Source organism: Petaurus breviceps, unplaced genomic scaffold, assembly GCF_028583685.1.
Source record: "Petaurus breviceps papuanus isolate PSGF00001 unplaced genomic scaffold, PetGlider_PUasm1.0 103, whole genome shotgun sequence".
In the NCBI taxonomy this organism is placed as follows: domain Eukaryota; kingdom Metazoa; phylum Chordata; class Mammalia; order Diprotodontia; family Petauridae; genus Petaurus; species Petaurus breviceps.
The window spans coordinates 180,368-197,135 of NW_027185588.1; the positions used below are offsets into that span (position 1 = coordinate 180,368).

At 43.4% G+C, this 16,768-nt stretch overlaps 1 protein-coding gene across 1 annotated transcript in view; it reads left to right on the top strand.

Moving 5' to 3' along the window:
* EP400 (E1A binding protein p400) overlaps positions 1 to 16,758 on the top strand; it is a 192,368-nt gene extending 175,610 nt beyond the window's left edge. The window contains exons 84-93 of the mRNA XM_069088665.1: positions 3,564 to 3,609; positions 3,707 to 3,816; positions 7,668 to 7,872; positions 8,344 to 8,444; positions 10,882 to 11,109; positions 11,606 to 11,759; positions 12,196 to 12,305; positions 12,861 to 13,007; positions 13,428 to 13,505; positions 14,572 to 16,758. Coding sequence (XP_068944766.1) covers positions 3,564 to 3,609; positions 3,707 to 3,816; positions 7,668 to 7,872; positions 8,344 to 8,444; positions 10,882 to 11,109; positions 11,606 to 11,759; positions 12,196 to 12,305; positions 12,861 to 13,007; positions 13,428 to 13,505; positions 14,572 to 14,826 — 1,434 coding nt within the window. The 3' untranslated portion in view covers positions 14,827 to 16,758. The remainder of the gene's footprint in view (positions 1 to 3,563; positions 3,610 to 3,706; positions 3,817 to 7,667; positions 7,873 to 8,343; positions 8,445 to 10,881; positions 11,110 to 11,605; positions 11,760 to 12,195; positions 12,306 to 12,860; positions 13,008 to 13,427; positions 13,506 to 14,571) is intronic.
* Positions 16,759 to 16,768: the final 10 nt, after the last annotated feature.

Sequence of the window (16,768 nt, forward strand, 5' to 3'; positions counted from 1 at the left end):
GTAGTTATGTCACAGTCAGTAAACACCAGTAGTTATGTCACAATCAGTAAACCCCAGTAATTATGTCACAGTCAGTAAACACCAGTAGTTATGTCACATTTAGTAAACACCAGTAGTTATGTCACAATCAGATGACACTAATAGTTATGTCACAGTCAGTAAACACCAGTAGTTATGTCACAGTCAGTAAACACCAGTAGTTATGTCACAGTCAGTAAACCCCAATAGTTATGCAGTCTTACCACAATTGATCAGCACTGACGGAAATTATCGACATCTGGCTCACGTGGCTGGGTAGTCCTGTGCCATCCTCCAGAGTCCTGATGGGAAGATCCCAGGCAGTGTGTCTATCTCACAGGGGGGACTCCAAAGACGGCTTAGGATGTCCTGCCTTTACTAGTTCCTTCTAACCAAGAAGGCATTTTGCCAATTAAGTTTGTGGGAAAGGAGCAGTTCCCAAGACCTCCTTGAGAGCGTCCCTGTTTAGAAATGCTTGGTTCTGGGAGGGGTGGCCAGCCCTTCCCGGGAGCAAACATCATAAACAGTCCTTCAGTGTCTGGCTAGTAATAAGATTAGTTAGAGTCAGATTGCAGGCATATTGAGTGAGGTCAGAATGTCCTAATGAATTAATGCATCACACTAGGATCAAATATGAACTTCTCTGGCAAAGAATACCCTTCACCACCAATCCACCTTTTCAGTCATCTTCCACATACGCTCTGATGCAGCCAACAAGCAGCCTTCTTGCTCTTCCTCCTTCATGGCAGGACTTCTCAGGTCTTCACACCTTTGTTCTGGTTGTCCTCCATACCTAGAGTGTCCTCCCTCCTCACCTCTATCTTTCCTTTAAGGCTCATAGCAAGGCCTTTCTGAGGCCTTGAACCCCAGTGTCTGCTTGCACCTTCCCCAATTGACCAAATTACGTCTCATCTATATTGCATGTGTACATGTACGTGCTGTCTCCTTCAGCTAGAATGAAAGTTCCTTGAGGGCAGGAACTGTTTTCACTTTTGTCTTTGTATCCTCAGAACCTAGCACAGCATCTGGTATACATTAGCTGTTGAATATCACAGTTAGTCAACAAGACTTTATTTTAGCACTTACTTTGTTCCAGGCTCTGTGCCTGCTGTGAGAATACAGAGAAAGGGAAAAGCACTATCCTTGCCCTGAAGGAGACAGACGGCATGTAAATGACCAATATGTGCCAGATATTCTCAGTGTAAGAGGAGGTCATCTCGGAGGGAAGGCGCTGGCAGGGTAGGGAGGAAGGGGGCTCGTGTGGAAGCTGGGGTTAGAGCTGAGTCTTGAAGGAAGCTAGGGCAACTAGGAGACAGACAAAGTGAGCACTCTGGGCACTGGGGACAGCCAGGCAGAAGGCATGGAGTCAGGAGAACGTCCTGCTGAGCTGAATGATGGTCTTCACCAGTCTGGTCACCATCTTCCGAAGACTCTGCAGCTTATCATTGCCCTTCTTAAAATGTTGCACCCAGAACGGAACACGATACTTCAGATGATGAGAACAACATGACTATGGCCTCTCTCATCCTTGGTTGGATGTTTTGGTGGCCATAGCACTCAGTTGACTCCCATTAAGCTTAGTCTTTGTCCTGTGCCTACTGGAAATTCTGAACTGGCCGTTCTGTGGGCACCTCAGACTCAAAATCTCCAGGATAGAATTCATTATCTTTGCCCTAAACTCACTCCCCTCCTGAGCTTCTCTATTACTGTTGAGAGGCCAGCATCCTCCCAGCTACCCAGGTTTGCAGCTCAGGGCCCTTATCTCCTCCCCACTCTCATCCCAGGTAGCCAATCAGTTGTCAGATTATGTCATTTCTATTTTTACAACTTCCATCTCTCATTTCTCCACTCACATGGTCACCACCTAGTTCAGGCCCTAATCTTCTCCCTCTTGGACTGCAGTAATAACTGTCCAGTTGGTTTCATTGCCTTATTCTAAACTCCACTTAACACAACTGCCAAAGTGAGTTTCTTAAAGTACAGGTCTGACCCTGTTACACCTGCCATCCCCTCTTCCCTTCCCATGCCCTGATGCCCTGAGAAGTGTCTGCACCTTCCCTTCCAAGACTTGTGTTTCTTTGTATGTATTCTTTGTGTGCGTATGTATGTATCCACATATAATCACACATACATACATAGCATGTGTATAATATGTACAAGTGAACACATATGTATGTAATATATATGTATCCATATATATACACACGTATATATTTTCTGTTATTTCCTCTCCATTTGAAAGATTATTCTCCTTGGCAAAAGTAGCAGAAGCCAAAGCTGAGTCAGGCTTTCTCCTGTAGTCTGTCATCCTCTTCCTCCTCTCTTCCCTGAGCTGTGCTCTCCCCCTCCCACCCCCCACGCCCCGCCATCTGTGCCTTCTATGATAATCCCTCTTCTCCAGTATAGGTTGGAAAAAAGGTTTCTGCTGGCCTTAACTTTCCTAGGTGACTTTGGCCTAGTCTGAGCCTTGGGGCTTCTGGTCCTTTCCTTGATCACACCAGGGGTTTATTGTCATTCTCTGACCTGCCCCTTTGCTTCCATCTTTTGTACATGTGTTTGTAGAATCCAAGTTGGTCCATGAGTTCCTGGGTATCTATATCAGTTTCTTTGGAGAAGAGACTTTTCCTCCTCATTAGAACTGCTTCCCTGTGTCTTTAGAATTCCGTTTTTTGGGCTTCCCTTCTTTTCTGGGCTGACTTAGCCTGTAGAATTTTAGTCTTATTTCGACTCAATATTACTGTAAAATGACCAAAAGACAACAAATACTTTTAGCATTTTGAAGTCTCCTCTCCCAAAATGTGAGGTGTATGTTCAACTATTCCTTTTCTGCTGTATTACAAATTGGATGCCACCATTCCCTCCCAAGAAACCAATTCCTCTTATTGATGACAGTTCTCCCTGTCAGTTCTTCCATCTTTTTGGAGGGTGAAAATAGCATTAATCCCAGAATCATTGATTTATAATTGAGAAGGACCTCAGTGGTCACCTAGTTATAGGCCTTCAAGTGCCTGAAAAGAAGGCCCCATTGGCAGTTGGTAAGTGGAGGCTCCCATTTCCCTCCTACACCCCAAGTAGAATAAGGCAGGCCAAGAATTTATGAGCATCTCAGCTTTTGGTAGAGAAAGAGCTCCCATGTGTGCACGTCCAGGTAAGTGAATGGTCTCATTCCTGCTCTCTCATGTCTTCATGCTGGTTTGTGATCTTTCCCCCCATGGTCCTCATCTCTTTCTTCATTTTGTTCACATGTTCACTAGTGTCTGCTAATGATAGTATCACTTATGTTTGTGCCTTACCCAGGCTGCTCAATCCCACTGTGTCTGTGAAGCAAGCGGAAGTGAGCAGAAGGGGCATATGACTTGCTCAAGGTCACAATGCTAGCCACCAAGGGCAGAGCTGGAGCTCTAGCCCAGGTCTTCCAACTCCCAAATCCATCACTCTTTCCACTCTACCTCCACTTCAGATTAACTCAGAAAAATGAAATGTCTTGTGCACAATGTTGGATATTATTTTAGCTTATGCTGTGATTGAACCTGTCTTTTCCGCAGGCTGGAACAATCAAACCTGCAGTCACAGGTACAAGCATCCAGACAGGTAAGAGTTTTTTGGTAATAAAGCATTTTGTGATTAGTAAAGAACCCAGCAAAAGCCTTTTATTACATTCCATTTTCCCTGACTGGTTTGTTTTCAGCTACTGTGAATGGCAATGTCATTGTGAACACAGTTGCTGGAGTCCCAGCAGCTACATTTCAGCCCATCAATAAGCGTCTTGCCTCACCAGTTATGCCTGGACCACTGGCAGTAAGTAATGGCTTATCCTCTTTCCTGCCCACACTCCAGGTATCACAGCACAGGTTCCATTTTCTTAGAGTCTTATTGGCTGTGGTGTAATTAGTCCAAACCACTCCCAAATGAGAGATCTAATCTTGTGACTGGGGTGTCTGCCTGGTCACATTAGATGGTGTATGCAAAGAGCTTTGTAAATGTTAGCTATTATTTTGTTAAGTTTTCTAATTCTTCAGTTCTTCACAGATGCTTGATTTCATCAGTGTGGGTGCTTATTCTACCCCAGCAGGTAACAAGCCTTCCATGCCTCATTGCATGATTCTTGAAATTCTTTGGCCAAAAATCATCATCATGAGTTAGTCAGCTCTAAGATGTAATGGATGAGCCTCTGCCAACTTAACCTGGTCTAAAACGAGAGGTGTCATCCAGATGACCTTGAAGGTCTCTTCCTGCTCAAAATCCATGACCCTGTGATTATCACCAAACATAATGGTGCATGGGCTGGCCTCTACTGGAAGCCTTTCTACCTTCATGGGACCTGTCAGAACTTGAACTTGCTGACAGCTTTGGAGGACCCTGGGTAGCCTCCATACCATGATGAAGCATTGGAGGAAAACTTTAATGGATGTTTATGATAACAGCAACAACCACCCCATCTGTCTATAGTGCTTCAAAACTCACAAAGTGCTTTGGTGCCAACAGCCTTGTGAGTGCAGGTTTGCCCCCTTTTACGGATGAGAGACTGAGGATTGCAGCAATGAAGTGACTGACTTGTCTGGGGTTTCAGATTGCCTTTTTTTATTATTTCCCCTTTTTTGAGGGGAGAGGGGTAATTTAGTTACAATTGTATTTAGCTCTCTTGTATTTTTGTTGTCTGAAGTGTTTGCAAAGCAAATCATCTGTTCAAATCTGATTTTCTTTGTAGGAATGCCTCAAATTTCTCTTTTGAAATTGAATGTCCATCTTTTTTCATTGATGATTAGGCTCAGGTTTGCAAGGTATGTCACCATAGGTTGTATCTTGAATTCCTTTGCTCTTTGGAACACATTATTCTGTTCCCTCTTATGGTTTTTGGTGGGTGCAGAATCATCTTGGGGTTATTCCATTTTCTTTTTCATTTGAAGGTCTTCTGGTCACTTGCAGAATTTACTGTTTGTCATTGAAATTAATTAAATTTAACCACTATATGTCTTGGAGTTTGCAGCCTCGGGTTTTCTTCTTCTGGAGATGCTCTCTGGATGCTTTTAGTTGGCATTTTCTTTCTGTGATCAGAAGTTCTGGGCTATTTTCTTGTATTATTTCATGTATTGGGGTTTTCAGGTGTTTGATGTGTATTCTTCTGGGAGACTTATAATCCTTAAGTTGTCTCTGCACATCCTCTCTTTGAGATCAGTATGCTCTCTTTTGCATGGAGAGTATGTCTTCTTTTAAAATTATTGCTTTTTGCTTTTCTGAGGTAGCTCAGGTGGTACAGTGGATAGAGTGAACAAGAGTTCAAATGTAGCTTCAGACATTTACTAACTGTGTGACCCTGGGTGAGTCATTTAACTGCTGTTTGCCACAGTTTCCCCAATTGTAAAATGGGGATAATATCTACCTGATAATACCTTCCTCCCAGGGTTGTTGTGAGGATCAAATGAGATTATATTTGTAAAGTCCTAAGTAAAGTTAAACAAAATGTGAATCCACAGTAACCATATGCAAAAGTGTATGTCTTGGCCTCTTCTGTCCATGACATCTCCATTAGGAAGTGGGTAATGTGTTTCACTGTAGGTGAGGAGTGGCCCATCACTGCCTTGATAAGAGTTTTGAAGTCTTTCAGAGTTGTTTTTCTTTATAATGTTACTGTCCTTGTATAAATTGCTCTCCTGGTTCTGTTCATTATACTCCATGCCAGTTCGTGGATTGTCTGAAATCATATTTTATAATTTCTCATGGAAAAATCACATTCCATTGCATTCATATCACATATTTTGTTGGCCCTTCTCCACCTGTCTAAGAGGTGATCTAAGGCACCCTCTTGGATGATTGGTTCTTTCATTCCCACCCTTCTTTTAACCCCATCTCAGGGTCAGGAGCTTATTCTGCTTGTGTGTATGTGTGCTCAGCATTCCTCTGTCCATGTCAGATATGAGTTAGTTTGCCTTATGCTCACTGCTCCACCCCTTTTCCATGTTTGTATACTCATCTCATATTTTCCAGTTGTGAGAAATCAGACAACTCCTTCCACCCACTCAAATAAATTTCCCTTTCTAGGTTTCTTTGTTCTCTTATGTTTGTATTTCAATGGTCCTACTCAGGTTTTTTTTTTTTAATCAGAAATGCTTGAAAGTTCTTTATTTCACTAAAGGTCCATTTTCTTTCCTTTTAGGAATATACCTAGCTTTGCTGGCAAGTTATTCTGGTTGTATAAGCCTAGATCCTCTGCCTTTTGGAATACTGTATCCCCACATCTCTTTCTTGTTTTTTAATAGAAGTAGCCAGGCCTTATATCATCCTGACTGATTGGTAGTTGGACTGCATTTGATTATATAGTTTGCAGTATTTTTCTTTGACTTGGAAGTTTGGATGGATTCTGGCTATAATATTCCTAGGATTTTTACTTTGGGGGTTCCTGTCAGGAAAAGATTGGTAGATTATTTCTACTTCTACACTCTGGTAACTCTAGATTCTTTTCATATATGATATCTTGAAATATTCACATCATGAAATACCACTCCTCCTCCTCCTTCTTCTCCTCCTCATTTTCCTCCTACTTTTTGTTAAATCATATTTTTTTTTCAGGGAGTCCATTGATTCTTAAATTACTTCTCTTCCAGGTCCATGTTTTTGATATTAGATATTTTATATTTTCTTATATTTTTCAACTTTTTGATCTTATTGCAATATATCTTGCTTTCTCATGGAGTCATTGATTTCCATTTGGTTTATTTTAGTTTTCAGAGATTTCTCTTCTTTGATAAGATTTACCACATTCTCTTCTAAGCTACTTATTGTCCTTCCAGTTCTTTCCTCAGGAGCTTTTATTTCATTTTTGAAAAATCTCTTGTTAATTTCTTCTAAGTACTTGTGTGTTCTTTGTGGAAAATTCATTTTTCCTTTATGTCTCTTATTGTTGTTATTGTGGAGTTAATCTCTCCTTTTTCTGTATCTCTAGATTTGCACTTTAACTGGCAATAATTGGCCGGTATTTTCTTTGATCGACTCATCTCTCCTGCTTTAGTTCCTAAATTGAGGATTTGTGCTAGAGCCAGGCTCTGTTCCCTGCATGGTCTTGCCCTGCATCCCTGGGCTCTTGTGCTGACCTCCACTTCCCAGAGTCTGACTCCTTGGGATCTTTCAGGGTCAGAGCACTGGATCTTCAGGGCCCTCTTTGGCATCTCAGGATATGTTGGGATGTCTGAACCCTGGGTCCTGGCCTTTCTAGCTCTGAGTATCACAGTGCTATGCTGTCCACTGTGTTGCTGCCTGCAGCTTCTTCCCTAGAGTTTCCAAGGTCCCCACCTGAGGCTTTCTGACTATCCTGGGGCATATTTAGGGCAACCCTGTGCTCCTGGAGTAGCCTTGCAGGCCACATGTCTCATCTCTGGTCATGCCAGACTCGTAGGCAAATTATTGGAGTAGTTCTAGGTGGAAGAAGTCACTTACTGTACTTTTTCATTGTATTTGGATTTCTTGATCATTATTCAGTCTGGTGTGAACTGGGTTGTCTGCTTCCCATTCAGGTAGCCATCAGTGGCAGAAAGCCCCCATACCCCTTTTAGCATTAACTATTCACAACAAGCTGAGAGGCATTAACTTTTTTTTAAAGAGAATGTTTGGTTTGTATTGAAGAAAAGTTCACATTTTGTATTCTTTTTAAAAAGGCTTCAGGAGGTGGCACTCCTGCTGCAGTGGTTCATAGCCAGCCTCGGCCAGCTGTCACACCTGCGGCTTCTGCTGAGCTTCTCTCTGGTGCATCCACGCAGGGGGTGCGAGCAGTCACTCCTGTCCCAGCGTCCACTGTGGCCATGACCACCCTGACCCCTGTGCAGGCTCAGACAAGGTCGTTAGTGGCTCAGGTAACACAAGGTAACAACTGGCTTTTCTTGCTCCTTTACTTGTAGGGCTTTTATGTAAAAAGGGCTTTGAAGAAAAGAAAGCAGCATTAATTTGTAACATGCACAGTGACCACAGTGATTTATTAGCTGTGCAGATCATTCACTCTCATTGTATCTGCATCAACAGAATATAGGAACTGTATACTGGTTTCATTGCTGTATGTATAGGTTTGATAAAGGGAAGCCGGGAAGCCATCTTTTATGTGGAAATTATTTTTCTTTATCCTTAGCACATGACTGTGCCTTCTAAACTACTTCAAAATCTCCAAAATTTTCTGAAGTTGAATCATCCTTCAGAATAGAATCCTATCTATTGATAATAAGCTGAAGTTTTACCTATGGCTTTACTAGTTTTATCATTCCTCAAAATATAGATTTGGGGATTTCTTTTTTTTTCTTTTTTCTTTTTTTGGATTTGGACACTTCTCTCTTTTCTTTGCAGGGACAGTTACAGGAGTTCAGCTTTCCAGCAAAACCATCACTCCTGCCCACTTTCAGCTTCTCAGGCAGCAGCAACAGCAGCAGCAGCAAGCAGCAACTCAGGTGTGGGGCCCAGTATGCCAGGGCAAGTCATAGGCTGGTGCAGTTTCCAGGTCCAATAAAAACCATAGGAAAGTTATCCTAGTTTAGAAAGTCTTTGTTTTCAGTAGAATGGCTTTGGTGGTAAGAAGTCAAATGAGTGGAAGTGGAAGGAAAGAGGATTGTATATCTGCTGCAAGAGATTTTAGGAGATAGAATGAACCCCTGAACTTGTGAACTGTTGGGGTAGAAAGAGAAGGGAGAGATGATGGAAAGATAACAAGGTTTCAAACAAAATGAATGGATGAAAAAGTATTTTATTAAGCACTTCCTTTGTTCCAAGCACTAGGCTAAGGGCTGGAGATAGAAACACAAAAGTGATACAGTCCTTGCTGCTCCAAAGAAGCTAGTGTTCTTTTGGGGGAGACAATGCATATGGGGGGTTCAGCTCAGGGCAGATGTGGAGGCTGGCTGTCCTTAGGATCCAGTAGAAGAGGGGATCTGGAACATGGCGGTGGCAGAGTAGATAGAAAGGCTTGGTGGTTTTCCCTCTTATTGGAAGGGTTGTAATTATTACTGCTTTGCTCATCAAGTGTTGTGAGTGGTGGCTGTATCATTTTTGTGGGAGGGGAAGGGTCCAATCTATAAATGATGGAAAAGGGGAAGTAGGCCAAGGGTCAAGGTGTAGTGGTGGCTTTGTTGGGGTTAGTATCTTGATGGGAGAGAGAAAGGAGAACGAGGCACTGGTAGGAAGGTTAGGTGGGCAAGCTCTCTGCACCTGTGGGTTCTGGTGGTCTGTAGGCTGAGGTGGAGGAGGAGGACGCTCACTGATGCTGGGCACTAGTGGGGATCTTGGGTAACAACAGGCAACAAGTGGATTTTCATTATTCCTGTATCTGTCTAATTTATCTAAAGGGACCTAGAGAGTTATAAAGTGTCATACAAATATCACTGTCATTATGTGTTATTGTTCACAGCGCCTAAAGTTATTTATTAATGCAGTCAGAATGAAGAACACATTTGGGGGAACAGATAATGAATTAGTTATGGACCAGTCCTTAGAATTGCATGAGGTTTAAAATTTTTTTTTATACTAAACCACTTGCTAACAGCTTATTAAAGAACTGGGTATTGTAACCAAGAGCCTGTCAGCTTGTTGTTTGCTTTGCTTAGCCCTCCAGATGCCCTCCATCTTCTAATTATTTTTGTGCTTCATGAGCGCATAATGTCATCATTTAGGGTGCTTCCTTCACTGACACATATTTTAACCCCACAATGATTTGGTAGAAGTTCTGTGTGTGTGTGTGTGTGTGTGTGTGTGTGTGTGTGTGTGTGTGTGTGTGTGTTGGGGTGGCAGGAAAATGCATCACTCCCTACAGCCAACCTGGTAATGAACTTTTCCCAACTTAGTGAGGCTGGTCCTTAGGTGATGGACATATAATCTGTCACTGGACCCATATCTGAAGCCTTTCAAGATTGGTAGGACCAACAGAACATGTTCTCAGCTGGTGAGGTGGTCTTGAAGCTAGCTTGTTCCAGCTGATTGTTAAATTTTTAGTGTGAGCATTTACACTTTGGAAATCAGCAAATGCTACAAATTGGGGCTTGATTTATTATTTTGTTGATTGTCTAGACTTAAGACTGTGATGGAAAAAATGTTAATAATGCAAATTAACCTTAGAAGTATGTTGTGAGTACATCCTGCCCCCTCCACTTCCAAAGAGCTGATTGTTAAACATTTACCAGCACAGCCTTGGAAAACCTCCACACTACACTGACCATCAGAATAAGATCATAGTGGAGGTTACACAAGGAACCCTGGGAAACCTTTTATATTTATAAATAAGGAATTATTTGGTGATGACATAGATAAAAATATTGGTTAAAACCAAAATGATTAATGATAAATAAGTTTGCATAAAATGAAATGCTGTTGACATGTTAAGTGTGGCTGGACTTGCCAGTTGATTGGTTTCCTATACATTAAACAATTCATGTATTAAGCCATTAATTAGCCAGATCAGATGCATTTACTCAAATATTAAAAATTTTATTCCAATAGGGAATGAATAGATTTGAAACTCCATAATCAGTTAAAATGTTCATTCCTTATTTTGACTATTGCTGATTAAAGACAGGCAGCCATTCCATATACATGAATATCAGTTGTCTCATGATATTAAGGCCAATGTAGCTATAGCGATATAGTATCTTGTCTTAATGTCTGTATTTTTCATTATGTAAAAACATGTGTGGTGTCTTTTATACACGTATGTATGTGTATATATGTATATGCAAATATATATATATATATATATAAATGGAATTGTGGGTACAAGGATCAATTTATTGAATTCTCAGCCTTTAAAGCATCCATAAGTAACCACATAAGAGTGACATAAGCTTTGGCATCTCTCAGTAAAGCAGAATGGAATGACTGTTCTCCTCCCCTCCCCTGTAGGAGCACCTGATCAAGCTGCAGAAGCAGAAAGTGCAGCTTGCCTCCCAGCCCCCGCTGCCGCCTCAGCAGCAGCCTCCGCCAGGACCACAGGCAGCTCCGGCGCCTCCTCCGCTGCCCCCTCTGCTGCCCCCTCCAGCACCTTCCCCCCAGCTCACTGGCGTCCAGAGCCCCAGGCCGGGAGCCGTCCTGGCTGGCACTACCGTGGCCAATCTCCAGGTCGCTCGCCTTGTGAGTTCTCCATCATGTTCAGGGCAGCTTTTCAGGCAGACTCTAAACCCCGCCAAGCCGGGCTTGTGTTTTGGGGCCTTTACACTGGCCATTATTCCGTGTGGCCGATGGCACTACCTGACGCCTGGTCTCTGCCTCAGAGGAGGCCACCGTCTGCAGACCAGGGCTTTGCTGCTCCCCCCAACCCCTTCCCAATCATTAGTGTGCACCCTCTCATGCAGCCTTTCATCTAGCTGTTTTGCCTGTAGTTGTACTTACCTTCACCTTTACGCTATACATGTGTGATTATACACCTGTTATCTCTCTTGTCAGAGCGTTTGCGCCCTGGGAGGAGGGGTTGTTTCAGTCTTTGGTCTTGTGTCCCCAGAAGCTAGCCCAATGCCTGGCACGTTGTAAGGGCTTCAGGAATACTTGTTGATTGATTCCAGCCTTTAAAGACTCATGACAGATTCAAAGCATTGGAAAGCTAACATGGCCCTTCCTTCTTCCCATGTAGACCCGTGTGGCCACTTCCCAGCTTCCAGCTCCTGGACAGACCACCCCCACAGCTCCTGCCAAACCTCCTGGGGCGTCATCGCCGGCGGTCACAGCCCTTCCAGTGACTAGGACAGGAATGGGGGGGTCTCTCAGCCAGCCCCAGAAAGCCACAGGTGCTTGTCTGAACCTTTAGGCGTTTTGGTCATTTAGTTTTAAGATGTGAAGTGACTCAGTTCCATGATGTGTATCAGGCCTGTTAGAACCCTTCAGTGTGGAGTGCGTTGGTTTTCATTTTTTTCATCATGGCAGGCCCTTCTTTGAATGGTCTTAACTGTCGTCCTTGGCTCGCTGAGCCTTTGTTCTCCTAAGAATGGGAGACAGAACCAAAGCATTTTCCTGTGAAAGAAGAGTCTGGCTCTAGCCAATGGGAAGCCCAGGACTGGGGCAGGGAGGTGGGGAAGAGAGGAAGGCCTGTTTGCTCTCCTGTTTGGTAGTTGGTTTCAACTCTCATTTTCTGAACAGATAAGTAAAATGCTGAAAGAATCTGCCTCCTAGAATAGAGGCTGGCATTCTTGCCTGCTAAATGCCATCGCTGTTTTTCTCGTGTAGGACCGACAGTAGTTGCTCAGCCATTGCATGTCCAGCAGCTTCTGAAACTCAAAAACCACCAGCAACAGAAAGTCATTCAGCCTCAAAATCAAACAACTGTCCAGCAGAAGGTAGGGGTCATTCTCTGAGCCCTTTAATGGGCACGGGGTATGGACTTCTTCTGACATACTATAAAGGCTGTAAATTTTACTGCATTATGGGAAGTTTGTACCATTCCTGGGAAGACCTGCAGGGTTCCTTTGGGGCCCTCCAGGATCTCTCCCTACTTTCCTTTCACTCTCTCATCCCTCTTTCTCTCCCTCTCTCCTCTCTCCCCCTTCTTTTTCCTCCTCGCTCATTCCTCACTCCTCTCCCTTTCCTCTCCTTCTCTCTCCTTCTCTCTCTCTCCCTCTCTCCTCTCCCTTTTCTTTCTTTTACTCCCCCCCGTCTTTCCCACCTTCTCTTTGTGGATATTTACACTACATTTGTATAGAGTCAGAGTTTAAATAACTCATTGATGTTTGCCATATTTTCTGACTTTTACCTTTTCTTTCCAAATCAAGTCTTTAGTTTAGAAATACAGATTTGACATTATTTTGAGCAGATTCCCTGGCCTATAATTATAATCACTGCTACATGACATATTTCCCAGAACCCCCTCTGCAGACAGTTGTTTTGTTCTCTAGATCAGTGCGCAGCAAGTCACTGTCCAGGCCCAGCAGCAGAAAGTGGCTTATGCTCCTCAGCCCAACATTAAAACTCAGTTCCTGACAGCACCTCTGTCCCAGGCCCCAAAGTGCACAGGAGCCCAGCATGTGCCAGCCCCGATACAGGTAGGGCAGTAGATCGCTGCACCCCCAAGGTCTCAAGGGTCACGAATGCCTCCAAAGGACAGTCAGGCCAGTGTGCCATCCAGGGGCAAATTATGCCTCTTGGAATGACTTTGCCCTGCTCCTCTTCACTCTTGCTGTATCAGTCACAGGGAATTAAGGACTCTCCTTTCCCTCTGCCTTGAGATCTGCACCCCAGGATGGAGATGGGGAAGCCAGGTTCAGAGGCAGTGGCAGAGGGGATGGGACTGTAAGGAAGTCCTCCATCACCCTTCTAAGTGCAGGCTGGATGGCCCCTTGTTAGGTATGTCTAGGGGGAATTCCTCCTCGGGCATAGAGCGGCCTCATTGGCTTCTGAAGTCCCTTCTTACTTTGAAATTCCAATTCTCTTATTGTATTAACCTGCCCTCATACTTCTTCAAGGTCGCAAAGATTCCTCAAGTTGTTCAGCAACAAACAACAGTGGCCAGTATTCAGCAGATGGTCTCTGTTTCCCAGCAGGTAAGTTTCAGAAATTACTGAAGGTAACTGACCATTGTCTTTGTCCACAACATTCATTCCATTATTGAAATTCAGTATGTGTTCTAGCTGCCTCTGGTCACTCTGCTGTTCTATGCTTTTCCTTCCTAGCCTTCCCACCTCCCCTCTCGCCTCTCAGATGGAGCGTTGGCTCTGTTCTCCCACTCTTGGGTCTGTTTCCTGCATGCTGCACCCTTCTCTGGGAATAGTTTCCCCCTTCCCATCTGGCAAACTGCTTCTCTCTCCCTTACTCAGACCTCTCCTCAAAACTTCTTCGGGGAAGGATTTCTAGGCCACCACAGACCCTTGGAAGATGGTCAGTGATGGGGACTCTGAGCTGCTGGACATGCTCCTCCTTCCATTTGTTTTCCTGCTGGACTCCTTGTTTTGTCTGTCTTCTGTCTCTGTTTTGCCTTTCTGTTGTAGATTGGAAGTCCTTGGGGCAGGAGTCATGGCTTTTATTGTATAGCATCTAGCCTACTATTGATATTCAATACATGTTAAGTGATAATCCAGTGCTGTTTTGCTGCCATTTGTTAAAGAAGGCACAGTTGCTAAGACTGTTAAGGTCAGCTGCCCAGATTTCTTTTTAAGATGTTATTTTCAGTGTAGGCTGTGTCTTAAATGGTGAAGAACATGAGATTGAATCAGTCTGATGTTTTTATAGTCTTGACAAGTGAATCAGATCTAATCAACTGTGTATCAATGGGTCCTTTAAATCCAAAAATAAATTCAGTAGCAGATAGGCACAGTTTCAGTTCATCTTGGGAATGCAAGGCATTTCCCCTTGAGCTAAGCTAGAGCCCCTGATTGTTTGGGAGGTTCAGTGAGGAGACAACGGTGGCAGCCGGGTTGGTGCCCAGTCTCTCAGTGTGTCCTCATCCTCCTGACTCTTGATGAATGGGACCTAAATATGAGGGCTACTCAATGGGATTAGACCTCAGTGAGTGTGACAGCAGTGACTGCCCTTTGTTCTCTCTCCAGAGGGAGCATTAATGAACCTTTTAATGTGGAACCATCTGCTTGTCCTGTCCCCTCTGATCTTTAGGTTCAGCCTGTGTCCCAGACTGCAGCCGGCCCACACCCAGTGCAAGTGCTTCCGGCAACCACAGTGGCTCCTCAGGCGGTTCAGCAAAAACTTGTACAGCAACAAGTCGTGACCCCGGCCACCCCACAGCTGCAGGTCCCAGGGGGGCCGAACCCTGGGCAGGTCCCTCCAGCCTCTGAAGGGCAGAGTCAGCAGTCCAAAGGACAGATGCGGATGTCTGCGGTCAGATTGAAGGCATTGCCCAAAACCAGCTGAGGGGGTGCCTGATACCGTCAGTCAGAGAGAATTTGGAAATGCCAGGGAAAGGTTGTCCAATGTTTATAAAGCACCTTTAAGAAGCTACATTTTATCTATAGTTGTACACAATCAGTGAAATCCTGCTTTTAAAGATGACTCTTGCTGATATTGGATCATCATTTCTGAGCATTAATGCAAACTACATAAAGAGCGTCAGCTTTCTGTTCTTTGTCAGAAAGACTCTGTCCTCTTCAAGTGGATGGTCCAACATGGCAGTCCCTCATATCATAGGCCATTTTGTCTGTTCAGAAGTAGGACTGACTGGCCTGGGCTGCAAGCTTTCTGGCTAAAACTAGTCCCCTCCCCTTACACAAGCAGTCCTGCCTTGGACAAGTGTGGGTGTAATGTGGTCTCTTAAATCTGTAGTCTTTCAGTGTGACCATCTGCGCCTAGCACTGCTTTGCACATTAGTAGGTGCCTAATAAATGTTTGTTGAATTGAATCTGGACGTATAGTTGAGATTTTTAACAAAGCTCATCTTCTGTTCTTGTAATTCTTTTGAACTGTTAGTTCTATGTACATTTCCTGAAGCTGTGTGTGTGTGTGTGTGTGTTTGCTTTCATTCTTCACTTTGTGATAATGGTTATTCTTGGAATGTCATGAGTGTGTTGATCCTAGTTCTGTGCATAGTAAAACTGTAACCTTTTTGTAAAAGGAGTCTTCACTTTGTATCTTGGAGAATTTCCTATTTGTCTAGTTTGATACTTCAGTTTGGGAGAATTTTTAACTGCTGGGGTTTAATTTAAGTTTCATTTGCTTTTGTGATGTTTCTGTGTTCAGTATAAAATCTATTCAGCCTTCAGCTGGGGAAGAGAGGAAAGTAAACAAAACCCAAGATTAATTCTGAATCGTGCAAAGAAATACACTTTTATATGATTATTTTACTAAAGTGAATAAGAATAATGAATGTATATTCAGGTAGATGTTTGGAGGATGAGGTCACAGTCTATTACTATCCTAAAGGAGCTTGCCTCGTTTTTAAAGAAACGATACACTATAACGTATGGTCCTAAGATTTATCCACATATGAACCTTATGAACATAAAGCTCGCTTGCTTAAGAGGCCCCAAGAGCTCCTCTGAAATTGGTCTGGACTTTTACTTAGTTGTGGCTCATGTGACAGTGACAAGGGGGATATTTCCATTACATTTTAGAGTGGATTTTTTAAAGTTGTTTTTTCTGCGATGTGGGATTAATTGATGTCTTGGTGGTAGTTTAAAAATAAAAGCATTTTTACTTTACGAAACAATTTTAAAGATATGACAACATTCTTGTTATTAGGTGAAATGTAATGGCAATGCAAGAGACAGAGCTTCTCAGTTTCAAGTAGGATATACCATGTCCGGTGGTTCTGGTCTAGGTCAAAACTGCTAGGTCTTCTGTGCACTGGGCTGTTTTCTGGGCTGGGTCCCTTCTCTGGGTCACTCAGCTCACACCATTTCCCTATCAAACCATTCTTTGTTACCCATTTATCTTTCAGGACTTTTCAGATGGGCAGTGAAGTAGGCTCAAGGTGCCATTTGGGTTTGTTAAATTTGGCAACAAAAGGAAGAAAACTTTTGCATCCCTGGCATGTTGCTGCCCATTTCAGAATCATGCCAAGTTAGCTTGTTTTTCCCTTGGAACATTCAGCTGTGTCCTGCACAAATACTGCATGGTCTGCCAGAGGCAGCTGGTTCTGTGGCCCATCCATTAATCAGCAAAGACAGAAACACCTTTCTTAACTTTTAAAAAAATCTCTCTCCCAGTGGTCAGCTGGTACTAGGAAGGCAGGGCCAAGTATAAATTACTGATGAATGTGGGCGCTTGTACTTGCTTTGTAGGATTGTATTGAATTGTGATGTATCTATCCTACCAAACAGAGAGTGTAATAAAGTGTACATTTTTATAGTTGGTGGCA